This window comes from Melopsittacus undulatus, chromosome 9 (genome assembly GCF_012275295.1).
Source record: "Melopsittacus undulatus isolate bMelUnd1 chromosome 9, bMelUnd1.mat.Z, whole genome shotgun sequence".
In the NCBI taxonomy this organism is placed as follows: Eukaryota; Metazoa; Chordata; class Aves; order Psittaciformes; family Psittaculidae; genus Melopsittacus; species Melopsittacus undulatus.
This window is the reverse complement of record NC_047535.1, coordinates 535,467-555,723: the sequence shown is the minus strand read 5'-3', so window position 1 is coordinate 555,723 and position 20,257 is coordinate 535,467. Positions and strand designations below refer to the sequence as shown.

Below are 20,257 nucleotides of genomic sequence, written 5' to 3'. Positions count from 1 at the left end.
TGGAGCTTCCTGCTGCCTGGAGCTGTCCTTTGCAGATGGTTGCAGGTGAGGAGCAGAGCACTGCAAAGGGAAATGGAAGCGGGTATTGTTCGGCAGTTGCAAGGACAAAGCTTAAATCAGATCAGCTCTGCCTAAGGTAGAGCCAATAATATCTGCTGTGAAAACTGTTTCATCACGTCTTTGCTTTCCTCTTTCCATCCGGAATGGCATTTGATCTCTGAATCCAGGCGTGTGGTACTGCACCACAGACCCCCGCAGCCCCATTCATTGAGACCTCCCTTCAGGTGAATGGGTTTAACTTCACCCTTTGCATGCAGGCAGCAGGATGGAATTGCGGGTTTGCTCCTAATTGCATGGCTCCTGCAATAGGTTCTGGTGTTCTTTATTCACATGGTTGGTTGTTGTAGGGAAAATAAGATTAGTTTATATTCCAGTAGTACTTCAGTAGATGTGTTTGTACCATGGTATGAAGGTGGAAGCTGTGGGGAACCTGCAATTAGAAACCTAGGATGCAGGCTGGGGTGGGTGTCCCTCCTGCTGCCCACTGCAGAGGCTTTATAGAGCCAAAGCATCAGCACTTGTAGGGCTGGAATAAACTTCAGCCCTTCCCAAGGGGATCCCACCCCATGTTCGGAGACAAGTGTGGGACTTGGTTGGGGTGCAGACTTTGGAGGGATGGGGGACGTCTTGGAGCCTGCATCCTCCTCTCTGCACGTAGCTGGGCTGCACACAAGTCTCTGTAGTACCTGAGATGTAATGAGGCTGCCCTGGGGTGCTGGTGAAGCCGCTGAGCTGTGGTTGTTACTTGAGGATGTTCCTCAGTGCTGTGGTGCTTGGCATCATGTGAATGTCAAATGGAAGGAGACAAGCACATGGCTGTGGGCTTGGGGCATCCCTGCTGTGGGGCTGGTGGGGAGCAACGTTTGGGCACAGGCCCTTGTACCCCTGTGAAGGAGCTGCTGGGGACAGTGCCTTTAAAGCTGGCAGGGGTTTGGGCTGCCCCAGGTTGACTGCTGGGGAGGGTGACAGCTCCTGGGGTTGCACATGTGTCCCTGTGTGCCCTGCAGAGCCCAGCCAGGACAGGGGTTAACTGGGGAAACCCTCCTCTGGAGGCAGCTCAGATGTCTCCTTTGAGGCTCTGATGGGCTTGTGCCTCTCACTCTTCCTCACATCTCTTCAAGAGCTGCAGAGCTCCTTTGTCAGAGCTGAGTCACTGTTCACTGTTCAGTGCTTCCCCCCTTCACATCTCCCCTTGCTCCCAAGGAGCTCATTGACAGCACTGAACTTGCCCCTGAGCTTGTGGAACACATTAAGGTGGTTGAAGGCTGTGAGGGAAGACGTTTTCCCCTTCAATACCCGAGGCACAGTCAGGCTGGGTGCTCTTGTGCTTTCCCTCTTCACTGGAGCAGGAGGTGAAATGTGCCTGGTGGGGCAGAGGTGCTGCACCCATCCTGCACAGGGACCTGGTGCAGCTCCAGAGGGGTTTTCAGAGGTAACACCAATCTCTTGAGCTTGGTGAGGGCTGGGATGAAGAATCATCCATGGGCACGGAGACCAGGTAGCTCCAAGCCCCTGTGTCCAACCTGGCCTTGAGCACTGCCAGGGATGGGGCAGCCACAGCTTCTCTGGGCACCCTGTGCCAGCGCCTCAGCACCCTCCCAGGGAACAGCTTCTGCCTCGGAGCTCAGCTCAGTCTCCCCTCTCTTGGGCAGGTTCAAGCCATTCCCCTTGGCCTGTCCCTACATCCCTTGTCCCAAGCCCCTCTCCAGCTTTCCTGCAGCCCCTTTAGGCACTGGAGCTGCTCTCAGGTCTCCCCTAAGGACTGCAGAGGGGCAGGATCCCCCCCCTGAGCTGCTGCTGTGCTCTGGGGGTGCACCCAGCACATGGGGGGCTCTGGGCTGCTTTCTGATGGAGGTATTCATTTCATGGCCATCAAACTGGCATGTGCAGGATGTGTGCCCTGCCTATGGGCAGGGGAAAGTGGCTCTGTGGGGAGCAGAACTAAACTAATAACCAGTATTTACTGCTGAGCTGTTGCATGTGAGTAATCCAGTGCCTCATATTTGGCTGTTCCGCTCACATTAGCCTCAATCAAGCCCTTGATCGGAAGCCTCCTTCCATTAAGTCGCGCAGCTCTCATCAGCCCCCGATCCCATCCGGGCTGCGGGAAGCTTACGCAGCCATCTGGGCTTACAACAATGGCTTTCTCCATCGACATGAGTAATCTGCTGCCTGACATCATCTAATCAGTGCTTTGTGTGAATGCGGATGGGGTTTGTGTTCCCGGAGCTGCTGATGCAAAGGGCAGATGTGTGGTGTGGGGAGAGCGGTGCCTGGGAGCCAGGGCTGTGTGTGATGGGGTCCCCATGATGGGGTGCTCAGGGTGGGTGTCCCTGGGTCCCCAGTGCCCAAGGAGGGGGAATCAGATCCAGCCCCTCCTGAAAACGCTGCTCTCAGGGTAGATCTGTCCTAAAGCTGAGGCTGTGCCTGAGCTCTGCTGCTCCTGCACCCACGGGAGGGCCTGGGCTGTTGTTGTGGGTTATTTCTATCTGTAAACGTGAAATTCTCTCTAACCAGCATTTAAAGGCAGTGCCATTGTCCCAGCTGCAGCCGCTGCCCAGGACATGGCTGCCAACATGGGAAAGATGGCTTTTGGCACAAGAATTCCAATGGTTTCTCTTAATGTCCATGAATTTTAGTGGTGCCAGGAGTTGGATTTTAAAAGGGATGATTTGTTTGAACTTGGTGCAGTCTGTTTAATGAACAGGCCAAGCTCAAAGGGAATGGTCTGCAAGTCCCATGCTCTTCCAGTGAGGAGAACAGCCCTGACTGCTCCCAGCTCTGCATCCGCTGCCTGTGCACACTGCAGTGCTGTGCTCCAGCATGAGGGAACCCCCAGCACCTCAGCCTGCCTGTGGGGACTGTGTGAGAGACTATGGGGTCTCTCCATGAGAGGATGCTGGGTCCTGCCAGGGAGCAGGGATGCATCCACTGGAGCTGTATCTCTGTGGCACAGCCTGGCCCTGGCCACAGGACCCTGGTCCTGGTGGTGCATTGGCTTGGTGGCTGTAAACTCCACTGTTTAACACAGTGCAGATGGATGTTCATGCTCAGCCTTGGTGCAGGTGGAGGTGATGCTCTGCTGACCCCGCTCCTGCTGGCAAGGTCTGGTTACAAGACCTGATTTCCCACTTACTTCCCCCAGAATCAGCTCGGACAGAGCCTGTCAGGCAGCAGGCAGGCTCCAAGCACACTCCTGTGGCTCATGGCAGGAGCATCAGCACAGCTGATGCAGTGAAGGCTCACATGGCATCGCTGTCATCTGCTGTCATGTTTTGAGCTGGGCAATAGAGCATCGCAGTGATAAGAAGCTGACCTTGCCCCACTCGGTGTAATGAGGTTGCTGCTCAGCTCTACCCACTCAGAGCAGCCCCTTGTGCTTTCCCTCCTGGGAAGGGGGAGGTGGGAGCCGGGCACCCATCCTGCTGCCCATGCATGCAGCTGTGTCAGTGCTGGGGTGCCCAAGGGTCCTCATCCATCCCATTCCCAGAGCCCAGCCTGGCAGCAAGCACTGCCCACCTGCATCCTGCTCCATGCTATGGCCATGGATCTGGCTGCTTTACCCAGGGCTTGGCTCTCCTCCACAGGGTATCCCTGAGAATTGCTCCTGGCATTTACCAATGATGTGGGGAGTGGGACAAGCTTTGGCTGTCCCCTCTGGCCTGTGGAATGGGTGCTGGGCCCCTGGGGTGCTCAGCCTTTGGGGTGCACATGGGGTGGAACAGGCTTCTGGGTGGCCTCTGAGCCATGGCTCTGCACATTGCTCACGGGCCCCATATGAAATAAGGGAATCCAACCATAAGAGCTTTTGCAGGCTCGGTAACTGAGGTTGTGCCAACGGCAGAGCTCTGCCGGCAGCTCCCAGGTCCTCATGTGTGGTGGGCAGGAACCTGGGTCCTGGCATTTCAGAGCCTTGTGCCTGCTGGTGACCTTGGCAGCACCGCAGGGCATGGCCTGGCTCCTGTGCTGGGGCTGTGGGTGCCAGGGCAGATGCTGGGGCTGGTTCCTCTGCAGCAATGGGGGCTGAGGACCCGGTGATGGGGCAGTGTTATCAGGGTCCTGCTCTGGTCGGATCCCCATCCCTTGGAGCTGCTCCTGGTTGGGCAGAGGCAGCAGCAATGCTCCCGCACAGCCTCAGCCTCTGACAGCCTCTGACAGCTCGTCTGCAGGCACGATGCTTTGTCAAGCGTTTTTCTTGTTGAGTAGCGCTTAGAATCCCTTATTCAGTCTTTTGATATGGAAAGTAAACAAGTTAACATGAAGGCATCTTCCTGAGGCCCTGGGGGTTTAGTATTGCAGCCAGGCTGAGCCTCATCCCTCTGCCATCCTCTGACGGGTGCTGTGTGCAGGGTGCTGTGGTACCCAGGGGATCACACCGCTGGAGCGAGCGATGAGAGCGATGTGATGCTGTGAGCACGGATTATAGAGCACTTATTCTGCAGGATGTCATATGGGAAATGCTTTGGGGTGTAGGAATCCGGGCTGGTTTTGTGAGCTTTCTCCTGCAGGACACCAGGTCCCCCATTTGCCTCACAGTGAGGGGCTGTGGGATTTGAGAAGAGGCTGTTGGTTTCCTACCACTTTCCATACTTTTCCCTGTGCAGCCCCAGTTTGTCACTGCACAGCTGGAAGGGTCTGGACAGGCACTGGGAAGCTCTGGAGGGATGGGAATGGGCTCAGGGCTGCTCAGGCTGGAGCACATCTCCTGTATATGAGCCTGGTATACTGGGGATGAGCCATTGGGCTGTGCAGTTCATCCCCCAGCCTGAGGTACAGCTCATGCCACTGTCTGGGATTCAAGCAGCATCCACAGGGAGGAGGAATCCTCCTGCCTGGCAGTGAGGGGAATGCTCCCACTTCTCTTCATCAGTTGCCATCCAGAGGGGACTGCTTAGGGCTGCAGGGGAGAAAATGCACCAAAGCTCAGGACAGAACAGAAACAAGGTCACTTGTTCCTGTTGGTAAAGACAAACTAATTCTGCTCATGGCTTGCTGGGGATAACTGGATCCTGCTGGGGGTAACTGGATCCTGCTGGGGGTAACTGGATCCTGCTGGAGAACTTGGGAATCGGGTGAGTGACAGTTTTCCATGTGGGACAGCCCATCCTTCCTGCAGAGGTTGGCTGCAGACCCTGCCTCAACCCCGGCTTCAGAGAGCCAACAAACTCCTTACATCTGCCCATGGTCAGTGCAGGAGCTGATCCCACTTCCCCAGCTGGGCTCTAGGCTGGGCTGTGCTCCCTGCGATGCCCCCAGTGTGTGTGTGCCCTGGGTGCAGCCCTGGGTGCAGTGAGGTGATGGGGATGGAGAAGGGGGTGCAGCAGCACCTACCAGGGACCCGCTCCGAGCAGCCTCGAGTCCCTGCTGTGTCTTCTGCCAAATGCCAGCGCGCTCTGTGCTGTGGGTGCCTGCAGGGAAGATGTCAGCCCTCATCTCCATCACGTCACCAGAAGGCTTCTCACCCTCTTGGGTGCATCTGAAAAGGTCGAGAGTGACTCTGGCATCTGGCTGGGAGGACGGGGCCTTGGGGGGGTGTCCTTATAACTGAGCGAAGCCCCATTGCCATGAGAGGTTTGTGCCCAGCCCGTCTTGGTGCCCCCCATGGCAGGGAGCTGTGTGCGGTGCCCCCCATGGCAGGGAGCTGTGTGCAGTGACCCCCATGGCAGGGAGCTGTGTGCGGTGACCCCCATGGCAGGGAGCTGTACATGCTGCTTGAGCAGGGTCTGGCTGTACCATTGCTGAGGGAGCTGTGGGGAGCAGGAACATTCATCAGGATGGGGTTGTGCAGACCCCAGTGCTTAGAGCTGGTCACCAGAGCAGAGCCCTCCCCAGCACAAGGACAGGGAGCAGATGGAGGGTGGCAGGGGCTGCGTGGTCCCTACAGACCCCATGGAGCATCCATAGCTGAAGGGTAGTGCAGGAGATGCTGTGAGATGTTGCTGATGCTCAGCAGTGTGGTGGGGTTCAGGGCAGCACCAGCCAGGATTGAGCTCCGAGGGGTCTCTCCCACATTCCAGCTGCATTTTCCTGCAGGAATCTGTTTTCCCAGAGCACTTTCCTGCAGGACCCAGCCTGGCTCCGGGCTGGGAAGCTGGGAAGGGGCTGCCGTTAAGGGCTGCAGCTCACCAAGGAGGAGCATCAAGGCTGAAAGTCCAGGTTGTGTTCAGAGGCTTTGATTTGCAGCAGGAAGGGGGAGATGGAATCAGTGTGAAAGGTCCAGTTGCTTCAGGAGAAGCTTTTGTTGGGTCCCAGGTGAAACCAGACATTTGCATTTAAATGAATATGTATTTTGAGACATTAAACCCACAGGCAAAGCAAAGGCCTTGCTGAGATGACAAATATATCACTTCGAGTGCTTGTTCCTCATATTACACCCGCCAGCCTTCAGAAATAAAACCTTGTCAGCTAAAGCAGCTTTTCTTCCTTCCCTTCAGCCTCTGTAAGTGCTTGGTGTGGACCTGAGCTGCTGCAACCTGGAATGCTGAAAGCATTGGTGGGTTTGCAGGGTCAGTGTGTGATGTGCAAGGGAATGACCTCGGAGCTCTTCTGCAGTTCCAGGTCAGCCTAAAAGCCTTAGAAAAGAGAAGAATCAGCTTAGAGATGGGGGAAAGCGAATCAGCTCTGGGTGAGCTGGGAAGGGAAGTGGGGCTTTGGCCGGGTGTTTTCCAAGCCCTTGGTGCAGATGAAGCCCTGTCCATGGCCAGGCTGAGTGCTGAGCTGGGGCTCCAGCCCCCAGACCCTCCGGTGGAGCAGGTGGCACTGGCACATGTGGGGTATGACCGGGATGGACACATGCACAGCACACATGGCATCAGTGTGATACCATGAGCTGCCGGAGGCACCAGTCCTGTACAACACCTTCAGTGTGTCAGGCAGCACGCTGGGTCCCTGGGCTGGTGTGAGCTGACCGGCTGCTTGTACCACTGCTGCAGCGTGTGCCTGGCTGCCAGCATGGAGAGGGGCTGCTCAGTGGGTGATGGTCCTGGGCAAGGCAAGGAATGGGCACCATTAAAAGATGCAGTTTTGGGGCTCTGCTGTTACCGGTTCTCCGCTGAGCGTGTTTTCATCTCAGACGTGTGATGAATCAGCCAAGCTCTTTGCTGTGCTCTGAAGTCGACACCCAGCTGCTCAACGAGCTTGTAGAGCGTTTAGTCAGGGAGCAAAGCTGTGATCAGACCTGCCTGCTGTCTGCATGCACAGTGCCCGGCCCGGGGCGGGGAGATGGGGCTCCCTGCCTGTGCTGCTGCCTGCACCCAAGCTCCTGCCCACCTCCCCTGGCCATGGCTCCAGGGGAACAGGCGCTGGTGCAGGTACCCCTTTCCTTGCTTTGTGCAGTCACTGGTGCCTGCCCTTGCCGTCAGTCATGCAGCAGCATCCTTGTGGGAATGTCCATTGGAGGTGATGCTCGGGGCAGATTTCCCTACAATGGTCTCTCCACCTGGTCTTTTCATGTCCTGGCAGCGCCTGTGTGAGCTTTTCCAGCTGCCTCTGGGCATGTCCCCCTTGGTGTTGGTGAGGAGGATGCTGGAAGCAGAGCACAGGCTGAGCACGTTGCTTCTGCCCATCGGGACCTCCCGAGCTGAGCTCACTGGCACAGCTGCTCTGGGTCCCCTGTCTGGAAGAGGGGTTCATAGCAGTGTTTTCTTAGGATTTATGCTTTTCCAGCCCCATAAGAAGCTGCTCTCACCGAGGATGAAGTAGAGGAGATTGCAGGAACTCTCTGCAGCTCCAGTGGGTTATCTCAGGTTTATTCGACGGTGTTACTGGTAATAGCATGGTAGTTGTGGAGATTTACACCCCGCAGTGCTTGTGTCTGTATCCCACTTCCTGCTGAAGGTGGTATCGGGTTTATTGGGAAGCTTCCCCGTCTGCCCCGTTACTGTGGGTTGTTCGCACCTTCAGAGGGCTCTGTCCCTCCTCCCTTCCCCTGACACATCACCTGTGGGGAGGATTAACGGGCAAGTGGCATCCCTGGTTGTGAAGAACAAGTCGCCCTTGTTAATATTCAGCGAGCAGCACAATGCCTCCGAGGACAAAGATCTTCCTTGGGCTGCGTAAATCGGAGTTCATTATCATGTTAATCGGACTGATTACAGCCTCCCTAAAGGACTCACATATGGTCATTTCTGTCGCACAAATAAGATCTGGTTTGCCTTAATCATAAGGCTTGAGCTCATCCTCCCTTGCCCGAGGGTCTCTATTCCTGAGGGGCGGTTCGAGGTTTAGGTATTAATTGCGTTTGAACCCGCTGTGGGTTTTGATGCCTGATGGGGCTGGAGCTTCCACCCTGTGCTTGGATGCAGGCGTTCCCCTGTTGTATTTACTTCACTTTGGTCCCGGTTTGAGGTCCCTGGAGCCGGTGGCCGGTTCGGGAGCTGGGCTGGGCTTTGCTAGGACTTAGAGCAGCGCTTGCCGGTGTTCCTGCAGGGCCTTCCTTGGCTTTCAGGAAAGCTGAATTTTTCAGGAGCAGTTTATGCTTTTCTCCCTTTCCTCCCATGAGCTTTTTGCTGCATTCAGTTGCTGGGATTGAAGCGAGCTTCCAGCAGGAACGCTGCCAAGAAAACCGGAGGTGCCGGGTTCTGCGCTCAGGTTTTCATTCCCTTGCTTGTTTTGGTTTATTTTTCATTAGCTGTGTGTGCAGTAGCATTGACCACAAAGTGCTCCTCCTTCCACAGGCGCTGGAGTTGGATCATAGGACCAGAGAATCATGGAATGCTTTGGGCTGAAAGGGACCTTAAAGCTCATCCAGTTCCAAGCACATGTCATGGGCAGGACAGGCCAAGGGGAATGGCTTGAACCTGACAGAACAGGGGAGACTGAGCTGAGCTCTGAGGCAGAAGCTGTTCCCTGGGAGGGTGCTGAGGCGCTGGCACAGGGTGCCCAGAGAAGCTGTGGCTGCCCCATCCCTGGCAGTGCTCAAGGCCAGGTTGGACACAGGGGCTTGGAGCAGCTGCTCCAGTGGAAGGGGTCCCTGGGTTGGAACTGGAGGAGCTTTGAGGTCCCTTCCAACCCAAACCAGGCTGGATTCTGTGGTTATTAAAGGATTTAAAAGTGTGTTAAACCTGCTGGCCCACAGCGTACCCTTTCCTTAATGCAGACATAAGCAGAAACAGCAGCTGAACTCAGGATGGAGAGCTGTGCAGGCCCTTTTGCATATGCCAGCATGTCAAGGGCTTTAATAACCTGCTTGTGGATTCAAACAAGGCATTGATAATCTGGAGGTTAAGGCACCCAGAGTCACTTCCTTAGGAACTTTCCTTCTCAGAAGCTTTATAAACTTCTGGAACAAACTCCTTGGATAAGTCTTGAGGACAGAAATGACTGTGTCAGCGAGGAGGAAGGATTACAGCTAAAAGGGAATTAATACTGAAATGTATATGCTATAAATACAGCAGGATTACATTTAGTGTTATGTAAAACCCTTTTCCTTACTCTGAGTCCCTTCCTACGGGAAAGGTGACTGGATTCCAGTGACCACAGCATGTGATGGAGCCGGAGGAGTTAGGGCTGTTGAGGTGTTGTTCTCTGCTTCCCACTTTTCTTCCTGCTTGCAGCTGCCCTTTGCCCCTCAGGTAACTCTGCTGCTGTTACCACCTTTGCTTTTTGTGTGTTTCATGGAGACCCTTTCCTTTGGCACGTGTGGGAATAGCAGGGGCCAAGGGCAGTGGGGCTTGGTTGGGTCTGGGCAGCAGCACATCCCCAGTGCCTTGCTGTTGGGAGCTGAAGCTCCTTGGGATCTGAGTGTCCCTGTCCCAGCTCCTCCCTGGCTCTCCATGGCCTTTTATCCTCCCTTCCCCTGGTGCTGCCTTTGGACACCAGCTCCGGGCTTAGGGGTTCAGCTGGAAATGTCCTCATGCTCATCCCTCTCCTCCTGCTGCACTGGGCTGCTCATGCTCGGGGCTCATCCTCTGTGGGGACTCCTCAGAACCCAGGGGATCATCCCTGGGACCGGCCCCTTAGCTCCAATGGCTCCGAGAGCATCTTCCCAGGGGTTCCTTGGTGCTGTGATTTATGGCAACAGGGGTTGAAGCCTCCAGCACCTTGGAGCACAACAGCTTTGTGCTGAGTTCCCACTGCTGGCTGGGTTCTCCATGTGTTTGAGTTGGAGGTGTCCTGGGCAGGGAGAAGGACCTGCTCCCCTCTTGCCATGTCAGGGTCTGGTGCCCTGCTCACATGGAGCAAGTGCATCAGCCGGTGCGATAGCAGCAAAAGAGCCAATAATAACACATCAAAAGAGTGCATAATAATGATAATGATGCTTCTTTCTGTGGCAGAGGACAGGGAGAGGGGCCTGGGGCACAGGGCAGGAGCTGCAGGTAACGCAGCCCATGGAGCCCTGCAGGCTGTGCTCTGGTCCAGGCACGCTCACAGATTCCAGGGCTGCTGTTCCTGTCTGGAACCAAACACTCTCATCACATTGTGCCCATTCCTTCACCACATCACCTCTCGGATGCGGCACCGGCTGAGGGCTGAGCTGTCAGTGCTTACCCTGCCTGCACAGTGCACAGGAACTTTGTGTGAGGGATAATAAATCCCAGCTCATCCAGTGTGTGCCGAATGCTGCAATTGAAGCACTTAAACCACAGCATCGCAGTCGAATTGCTGGTGGAAATCTCTTCATGTTGGCAGTGGAGCCGGTGGGTCTTTGATCTCCCCCAGCTCGGATGTTGCTGCTAAAGAGACTTAAGCTTAAACTTCACTTTCTAAAATAGACCTTTTTTTGACAGTTTATTTTAAGAAATAATCTCCTCCTAAGCTAGGAAGCGGCAGGAATGGACAGCCCCATCAGGAGGCTTCCAATGCAGGAAGGAGCCACTTCCACATGCTGCTGTATCTTGGGCACGTGCTGTGGTTGCTCTGTGGAACCACAGTGGTGTAACTGGTTGTGCTCAGGCTCATCCTGGGAGCTGGTTTTGTTGGTCTGGCACTGGTCATGGAGGTGGCAGGTTTGGCAGCAGTGGTGCTTGGGCCTCTGAGTGCTCTGCTGGGCACAGGGAGGTTCAAAGCCATGGGATGGATGTGTTTGCTACTGGAAAATCCCAGCAGGATCTCCCTGCCATCAGCACAGTGCTGTTTGTCTGTCCCCATGTATAAAGGGATCATAAAACTCCCTGGAAGAGCTCGTTCCTGAGGCCACTGATGAACCCATCTCCTCCTGGAGCAGAGAGCAGTAAATCCTCTATTAAGCTGCTGCTGACACATTAATGCTCCTCAGGTACCTCGTAAAGATGCTGCGGGGCTGGATGGCTCTGAAGTGGTTTGTAGAGGAGCAGTGTGGGTAGTGATGGATGCCTGGAGCCAGCAGTGCTCCTGCTTCCCACAGCAGCATCCTTATCCACAGGGTTTGTGTCCTCCATGAATGAGAGCCCTGGGATGGCAGTAGGGGAGTCCCCATTCTCTGGCCAGCACCTAATGGTAGAGATGGGCTCATGAGCAGCTCCATATGTGTGGGACAGGGTGGCCCTGGTGTGTCACGGCCCTGCAGTGCTGAAACCATTCAGGTTTCACTCGTGCTTTGGGCAATGCAGAACGTGGCTGCAGGAGCCATCACAGAGAAGTCAGGGCTGCAGCTTTCCATAGCACAGGCACAGCTTCAGCTCATTCAACACCAAAGGTAGGGGCTGCAAGGAACCAGTGTGGGGCCTCAGGAGTGACCAGCAGCCTGTGTTACCCCCTGCAGTTCTGCACTGGAAGCAGCACAGCAGCACAGCATCAGCTCCTGGCACTGCCTCCACCGGGAATGCGCCTCATTGCCCAGCTCCATCGCACAAGTGATGTTAATAGCAGCAATGCACCACCCTGCGCACCCGTATGTGTCTGGGCATGATGTGCTGCCTTATCTGCAGCTCCTCAAGAAGCTGAAGACCAGAAGAAAGCCATCTGCAGGTGTTAATATTGGGCAGCAGATAACTTCACACGGTGTGTGTTGGCTTGGCACTTGGCATTCGCTGTGTGCACAAGGGGGATGGTGAATGGGGCAGCTGGTGGCAGTCCCTCCATTTGACTGCTGTGCCCTGAAAGGCTGACCTAGAAACTTCCAAATCTTAGGACAGACATAAGTCTTGTTTTATAAGAACATACAAAGATCAAAACCTGGCATATTTAAGCTGTTATTATGCAGTAGAGAGCTTTTAAGTCGTGATTTGTAAAGACAGCTCAGATAATTTCCTGAAAGACAGACTCATAATGATTAATTTAGAGTGTGTTTAATTCAAGTTAGAGAGATCAAAGAGAAAGCCTTTCCCCTGAATGCTGTTTGTGGGTTTACACTTTCACCACAGTCTGTTGGACTTTTGGCAGGGGGGAGGATGTCTGATCTGTTCTTTGCTGCTCTTTCTCTGGGTTAGAACTGCAGAGAGAAGCAGTGTGAAGATGTCTGTGTCCATCTGGGGCATGGGCAGGGAAAGGGAGAAGAGCTGGGGAGCAAATAACACAGGTGAGGAGGGCACGATGTGGGCTCTTGTGTGGCTGGAAGGGTTCCTGCTCCTGCAGCTTCCTCTGGTGTTTTCCATGGCTGTTCCCTGTACCAAAAGAGTGTGGAAGCTGGGGAGCCAGAGCAGGCTGGAGCCTGGTGCTGCAGGCGATGGGCAGTGTGCCTGTGCCTGCCTCTGCTGCGGCACACAGGGTCCCGCTGCTGCAGCCAGATGTGCCGGCACCGCTGGAGCAGGGTATGTGCTGCAGCAGCTGCACCGGCCCCGCAGCCCTTCAGGACTGATGCAGGAGGGTGTCTATGCAACCACAAACCCGTTCTGTGGTCAGGCGCTTTAACCTCTGTGCTGTGCCAAGTGCTCAGCCTCTGAGGCGGTCTTTACCAGGGGAAGGAAGCATCACTATTTGTTGCTGCTTCTCTATAATGCAGGAAGACGTCCAGTCTTCCTCTATTGCACAGAAGAGCTGATCTGGAAGGTTATTTCGTGCCTGACAGAGAACAAGTCTGGGGTGTTTGCTCTCCTGCTCATGAGATGCTGCTGCAGTTTCTCTTCCCTTAAGCTCTGTGTTGCTGTTTCAGTCCTCATTGAGAAATGAATGTTATTTAGTGAAAGAACGATAATTTGCTGTAACTCAGGAAGAGGGATTTGGATTCTGGCAGGTTTCATTACTCCTTCCCATCCCATGCCCTTGTACCTGAGCTGGGCACAGAGCCCACACCAGGCAGGGGCTGTTTGACAGCGATGGATGATCCATGCAGACTCTCCATTAGCCTATTAATAAAGCACAATCTAGGCCACCGTTTTCCGAGTTCAGCACCTAAATCTGTATTCAGGCTCATAAATGAGCGGCCTCATTTCCCGAGCAGCGGCCGGCAGTGCCGGCGACCACTGTGTGCCTCCAACGGCAGCATCCTGTGCTTCCTGCTTTGTTCTTTGTCCCCAGGCATCTTGTTCCTCTGCAGGGTGGTCTCTGTGGGCACCATCACCATTGCTGAGCATGGGGCAGCCTGGACGTGGCTGTACCCATCCTACATGGCCACAAAGCACCGCAGCATCGTGGGGCTGGTGCACCCCTTCACCAGTGGGTCCATGGCCATCAACCATGGCTGCAGGGCTGCAACAAATGCTGCTGAGGCCGGTGTGCAGGGCAGGCTGCGGTTGGTGCAGCTGGAATTTGAGTGTCCGTATTTGAGTATGGGAATGGGAAAGGTTCATTTTCCCAGTGCTGGGTACATTGGGGCATCACAGGGTGAGGAGTGGGCCTGGTGAGGAGCAATGAAGGATGCAGGAGAGCAGAGCAGGCAGAGGTGATGCCTGACACTTGGGCTCGGTGCTGTGGGGTGATGTTCCCGGTGTCTGGCAGCACTTGCTGCCTGCAGGGAGCTCTGTTTATGATCCCAGCATCTCCCCAGAGCGGGGTGGGTTTGGCAGGATGCTGCCTGCACAGCTCCAGCCCATCTCCCAGCCACACTGCACTGCCTCAGTGCAAGCTCTCATGGCACAGCTCCCAGCACAGTCCTGCTGCTTCACCCCTCTGTGCCCAGCACAGTCCTGCTGCTTCACCCCTCTGTGCCCAGCACAGTCCTGCTGCTTCACCCCTCTGTGCCCAGCACAGTCCTGCTGCTTCACCCCTCTGTGCCCAGCACAGTCCTGCTGCTTCACCCCTCTGTGCCCAGCACAGCTGCCTCGAGTCCCCACTTCCACAACCAGCAGAGCTGCTTAAAGCCTGGTACTAAATCAAGGTGAGCTGAGCTGAGCCAGGCCGGGGCTCACTGCAGTACCCAGCCTGTGGCCATCCCCATTCACAGGCTCTGCCAGCAGGCTTTAGGCTGCTCTGCTGCACTTCAACAGCAGGTCCAACAGCCCAGTAATGGTCTATCTGGGCTGAGCCAGGCAAGGTTCAGTGACCCTTTTACTGCCAGGCTGCCAGGTCATGGAATCCCAGCCTGGTTTGGGTTGGAAGGGACCTTAAAGCTCCTCCAGCTCCAACCCAGGGACCCCTTCCACTGGAGCAGCTGCTCCAAGCCCCTGTGTCCAACCTGGCCTTGAGCACTGCCAGGGATGGGGCAGCCACAGCTTCTCTGGGCACCCTGTGCCAGCGCCTCAGCACCCTCACAGGGAACAGCTTCTGCCTCAGAGCTCAGCTCAGTCTCCCCTCAGGCAGGTTCAAGCCATTCCCCTTGGCCTGTCCCTACCTGCTCTTATTGCTGAAAAGCTTGAACAAGGTGAGGTACCCCCGAGGAAACCCCCAGGGCAGACAGAGAGAAGAGGCAGAGCTGCCTGGTAGAGACAGGAGCCCTGCTCTGCCTTCACTCGATGGGGAACCTGCTTTGCAGTGCTGCGTCTGTGCGGATCAAAGGCTGTTCCTGACAGGCGACTGGTGCCTCCTTCAGATAACACTGGTTCCCGTTTCCTGACAAATACACTGAACGTGTGCATTATCTGATCAAACAGGGCCCCGCAGGCACCCCTGTGTTAACCCCTTCCCAGGGCTATGTGCGCTGTGCCAAACACCCTGCGTGTTAAACTGCCAGGGCTCTACTTCCTCACAGAGCTCAGGCTGCAGTTACAGAGCTGCTGGGATGAGCCTTCACCCACCGGCTCCTCTGCTCCATCCCTGCTCCTGCCCCCTTGTAACTGAGTCTCTGTCTTGCAGAGAGATGCCAAGGGTCAGTACCTGTTCGACCTTCTCTGCCACCACCTGAACCTGCTGGAGAAGGACTACTTTGGCATCCGCTTTGTGGACCCCGACAAGCAAAGGGTGAGAGCTCAGGCTGGGCTGTGGGGGTTCCTGCAGCTCAGTGGGATCAGGCTTGTCCTTGCTGCTGTGGTGGAAACCAGAGCGGAAGGTGAATGGCTGCAATGAAACCGAATGGAGGCTCCACTGATGCTTCCTCGCCATCGGGATGTGTGAGCCAGGAGAGCTCTTGGGTCCCCATGCGAGGCGTGGAGGCAACTTGTGTTTGCAAAGTGAGAGATCTGATGCTACTGCAGGGGCGAAAGGGGAGCTCTCCTGACACTGGCTTTGCAGGACTATTCCTAGCACAGAGTCACGCTTTAACACCCAGGTTAGGCCAAGCAACGGCTTTGTGCCAAGCAGCAAAACACTTGTGCCTGTTGCCTTGGGTAATGGAGAGGGAAACAAGACATGGGACTGCTCAGAGCCAAGAGCCTGTGGCAGAACCCTGTGGGATGCTCGCACAGGTCATGGTGCTGTCGCCTCAAAGGTCAATGTCATTAATTGAGAGTGTTTGTAACTGAATCCCTTTAATTACCTTCCTTTGCCTTTTCAGCACTGGCTGGAATTTACCAAGTCCGTTGTGAAGCAGATGCGGGGTGAGTACTGCTGTGCACAGACAGCCTGGACACATAGGGATTACTATAGATGGGAATGGCCCCATGCACATCCATCCCTCCTCACCAGGGCAGCTGGTGTGTATGGGGGGAGTGGGGAGGGCAGGGGAGACCCTGGCAGCATCCGAGCATCCCCTGCAGTGGGGTTATGGGGAGGATGGAGAGGACGAGCCCTGCCTCTGGTGACCACAGTGCCGCTGTTCTCACTGCAGCCCAGCCTCCCTTCACCATGTGCTTCCGTGTCAAGTTCTACCCCACGGATCCTGCGGCTCTGAAGGAGGAGATCACCAGGTAAGGATGGATGTGGGGTGGGAGTCCTGGGGGTCCTGCTGTGCTGGGAGCAGGAGCCCCACACTGGCCAGCGCTGGGGCAGCAGAGGCTTGGCCAGGGCAGGACCATGCTATCCAGCTTCATTTCATAGTCCAGGGAGAGCAGCAGCCATTTCAATTCCAAACAAACCTGAATTTCCCCGTGTTGTCCCAGGCATGGTGGGAATGTGGCATTCCCCACGTGTGCTCCGTTCAGGGAAGCTGGGTTCAAGCAGGAGCAGTTCTGTGATAGTCTCCTTTCTGGTGATGCTCTTGCCACTTGGGAATCACATGGGAAAGACAAAGTGGTGGGCACAGGATATTCCTGGAGATTCTGATTGGACACAAGAGGAAAACTTTCCCAATGAGGACAACCAGTCACTGGAATGGTCTCCCCAGAGAAGTGGTGATTTCCCAGCACTGGACACTGTTAAGGTTCAGCTGCACAGGGGACATCCAGCCTGGATCATGCTGTGCCTGGAAAGGTTGGACCAGATGGTCCATGAGGTCCCTTCAACCTGGGCTTCTGTGAATCAGCTGTTAGTGCCACTGCCTGAGCACATCAGGGTGTCACTGTGTGTGTGTGGTCTGCTGGGGGGGTTGAGTGTCTCCAGTTCCCTTGACATCCCCTGGAAGCAGTTACCCCCATCCCTTTCCATAAGGGGCATGGATGCTCTGGGAGGATCTGGAAGGGGCATGGATGCTCTGGGAGGATCCGTAAGGGGCATGGATGCTCTGGGAGGATCCGTAAGGGGCATGGATGCTCTGGGAGGAGCAGGTGATAAACAGCGGTGCAGAAACTTGGCAGCACTTGTCTCAAGTTTCTATCTTTAGGGCTCTTCATGCTGCTCTTCCTGCCAGGAGGAAGGACGTGAAGAGCACTCGCGGAGGAATCACAGCAGTGCTTGTGTTTCACACAAGGACCCAAACCCAAAGAGCTCCTTCAGCTCATACTTGGAAGCCTGAGAAAGCTTCTGTTTGGGTCTGAGCTCAGAGGGGAGAGGCGGAGCAGGAGGAAAGCACTTGTAAAGAGCCCTGTGCCCATTGCTGGCCTCTTTGAAAGCCTCAGGTCCCAGTGCCAGGCTCTGCTGCTGCCAGCTGGAGCTGCAGCATGGGGAGGATGGGTCTCTTTGTTCACACAGGCACACTGTGGGGACCCGCAGGAATCCTTTCACACACACACATCTCCTGGGGCTGCTCTAGAGGCATTTCCTTACTTTGCAGATCTTACATTTGCTCTCAGCAAATACAGCCCTGAGCAGCCTTCATTTGAATGTGAAATGGCCACAGCCCTGCCTGCGGCAACCCCCTAAATGGGCATTAAACCGGTGCCCACAGTGTGTTAATTGTGTTTCTTTAATCAGAGCTTAGCAAACATCTGCACTTGTCAAGCACGCCCAGACAATTGAAATGCAGGTCAGGGCTTTGCATGGTTGCAGGGTGGGAGCTGGAGCTGGACCCCAGGAGCACTGAGGTGGTGCTGGGGGCTGCTCAGCCCCTGGTTGGCTTCAGGATGAATCCTCCCCTCCTGCATGCCTGGAAACCCTTTGTCCTCCTCCCTGGGGATGGAGCCAGCCAAGGAGCTCAGAAATCACAGTCATGGAATGGTCTTGGTTGGAAAGGACCTGAAAGCTCATCCAGTTCCAACCCCATCTTCCTCACAGGGAAGAAACAACTCCCATCTTGAATGTCCTCATCCAAAGCAGCCTCATCCCACAGCCCAGCGCTGCCCTGGGGAAGTTCCCTTTCCAGGGGGTATTTCCAAGGCATAGGCAAGGCTTTGGGAAACCTGTTTGGTAGCTGTGGAGTGGCTTTGTTTGTAAGACCAGCTCAGATGCCCACACCTTCCCTGTCTGAGGGAACGGGGGCATCAATGGCAGCATTAAACCCCTTTGATTTGTGTGGTTTCCTTGGGGTCTGTGCTGGGGTCCAGGTCTGACAGCGGCCCCAGGGTGAACCCCATGCGGCTGGGCTGCCCCTGCTTGCTGCAGGTTGAGACGTGCCTGGCTTAAACCTGGGCTTCAAATTCACTTCCCCTGCACCGAGTCCACTTTAATACCTGGATTTCTCTTTAGTATATTTTATCGGTTGAAATTAGGGGTTTATCTCATACTAAATGGGGATTTGGGAGACGAAGCATGGCTGAGGCACTGCGGAGTGCTGGTTATCGAGCACAGCCCGGAGCTCCTTCCCTCTCTGACTTAGGTTTTGCCATCACAGGCTCTTCCCAGCACGCTGCCATGTGCCTCAGCCCAGGCTGCTGCCGAGGCTTAAACTTACTCAGATGTGTAGTTTTCCAACGGGGTTTATCTTTCCCTGGGCTTTGGTGCATGGGGATAAGAGGCATCTGGCTGGAGATGATGGAGTGGTGAGCACCGGTGAGCACGGACTGGGAAGAGGATGTGTGTGCACAGGCCTGGAAGGACACAAAGTCTGGGAAGGAGGAAATCACCCTATGGGAGCTGAGCAGCAGCAAGGACTGGGCAGTGCCACAGTGGTGGGTGAGCTCAGGGCCCCTCCAGAGCATCATCCCCAGGCACCCAGTCCCCGGTGACAGCTCTTTGTGCCAGCAGCTCTGCCATGGCTGTGCTGGTGCAGATCTCCATCAGCCCCTGGGTCAGGTGCCAGCCCCAGAGCAGGCACCATGTCCCTATGGGTAGGAGCAAGGTTGGGGTGTGCAGACTGAGCCCCAGCACCAGCCCTGACCCAGGAACTGCCTGGTAATTACCACTTGTTCACCCTTAGCACGTGTAATGTCTTAGGAATGGACTGCTTGAAGACAGCGTTCGTGCAGTGGCAGCTATTGCACTGTCAGTGTCTTGTGCAGATACTCCACATTAAATTGCCTGCTTAGGTAGTTTAAACTTTGCTTAATAAATGGCCTATCCCTTCTGTCCTCAGGTACTTAGTCTTCCTGCAGATCAAAAGGGATCTCTACCACGGCCGTCTCCTCTGCAAGACCTCGGATGCTGCTTTGTTGGCCGCCTATATCCTTCAAGGTAATGCTTTATGACAAGACAAATTTGCTTTTCATGCTGAGCACTGATTACATTATTGCACTTACAACAGATCATTGCACCTGGAATACAAATGTCACTGTCAGTGCAGGGCTCATGCTTCAAGGCTGTGCTTGTGCTGCTCAGGGCTGGCTGGAGGGGCTGAGCTTGGTGCTGGGGTCTCACCGCACCCCATGCCTGGCACTGCTGATGCTCCCAGAGCTGTCCTGGCAGCACAGAGGTGTCTGCAACAGTCAATGCACAGCGAGGGGTTCTCAGGCTGTGTGGGAGAGCTGGGGGCTGCTGGTGTGGTATGGAAGCATCTGGATGTGCCATTAGCACCAGGATATGGGTTTCCTCACCCAAGCGTGTTTGGCTTGATGCTGGTGCCCATCTCTAGGCAGTCCCCTGATACCTGCAGTGATGTCCCCAGGATGAGCTGGGGAAATGCACCCTGGCAATCAAACCCCCAGATCTCAGCTCCAGAGTGTTTGGAGGTATCCCTCAGGGCTGGTGTTCTTACCCTTTTTAGGGCTTTAAGCTGGAGACATTGAAATTAATGTAATGTCTTCACTTTACTTAGGACCTGAGGTGGGAGGGAATTAAATGAGAGCAAGGTCCTCTCATCCCCAGGGCAGCTGGCTGCTGGATTCCTGTAAGTCCCAGCAGCAGACACCAGCTCCACAGCAAGACACCAGCACTGAGTGCTGCCAGCTCCCACAGGGTGCTGGGACAGGGAGCTGGGCTGCTTGTCTCTGCCATTCCATAGCCTCAGGGGTTGGTTTGAGCTGTTACCTCCCAGGGAACAGCTTCTGCCTCAGAGCTCAGCTCAGTCTCCCCTCTCTTGGGCAGGTTCAAGCCATTCCCCTTGGCCTGTCCCTACATCCCTTGTCCCAAGCCCCTCTCCAGCTTTCCTGCAGCCCCTTTAGGCACTGGAGCTGCTCTCAGGTCTCCCCTTCTCTTGTCCAGGCTGCCCCAGCCCAGCTCTCTCAGCCTGGCTCCAGAGCAGGGATGCTCCAGCCCTCGCAGCATCCCCATGGCCTCCTCTGGGCTCTCTCCATCAGCTTCATGTCCCTCTGGTGCTGCTGGATCAGGGCTGCAGGGGGGG

General features: G+C 55.4%; 1 protein-coding gene across 3 annotated transcripts in view; it reads left to right on the top strand.

Annotated features, from left to right (window-relative positions):
- Window positions 1-20,257, top strand: part of FRMD5 (FERM domain containing 5) — a 59,784-nt gene that overhangs the window by 31,338 nt on the left and 8,189 nt on the right. For 2 of the 3 annotated variants that reach the window (XM_034066261.1, XM_034066259.1), the window contains exons 2-5: window positions 15,148-15,252; window positions 15,785-15,827; window positions 16,058-16,136; window positions 19,055-19,152. In XM_034066261.1, coding sequence (XP_033922152.1) covers window positions 15,148-15,252; window positions 15,785-15,827; window positions 16,058-16,136; window positions 19,055-19,152 — 325 coding nt within the window. The remainder of the gene's footprint in view (window positions 1-15,147; window positions 15,253-15,784; window positions 15,828-16,057; window positions 16,137-19,054; window positions 19,153-20,257) is intronic. The other variant, XM_034066260.1, reaches the window with a different exon arrangement.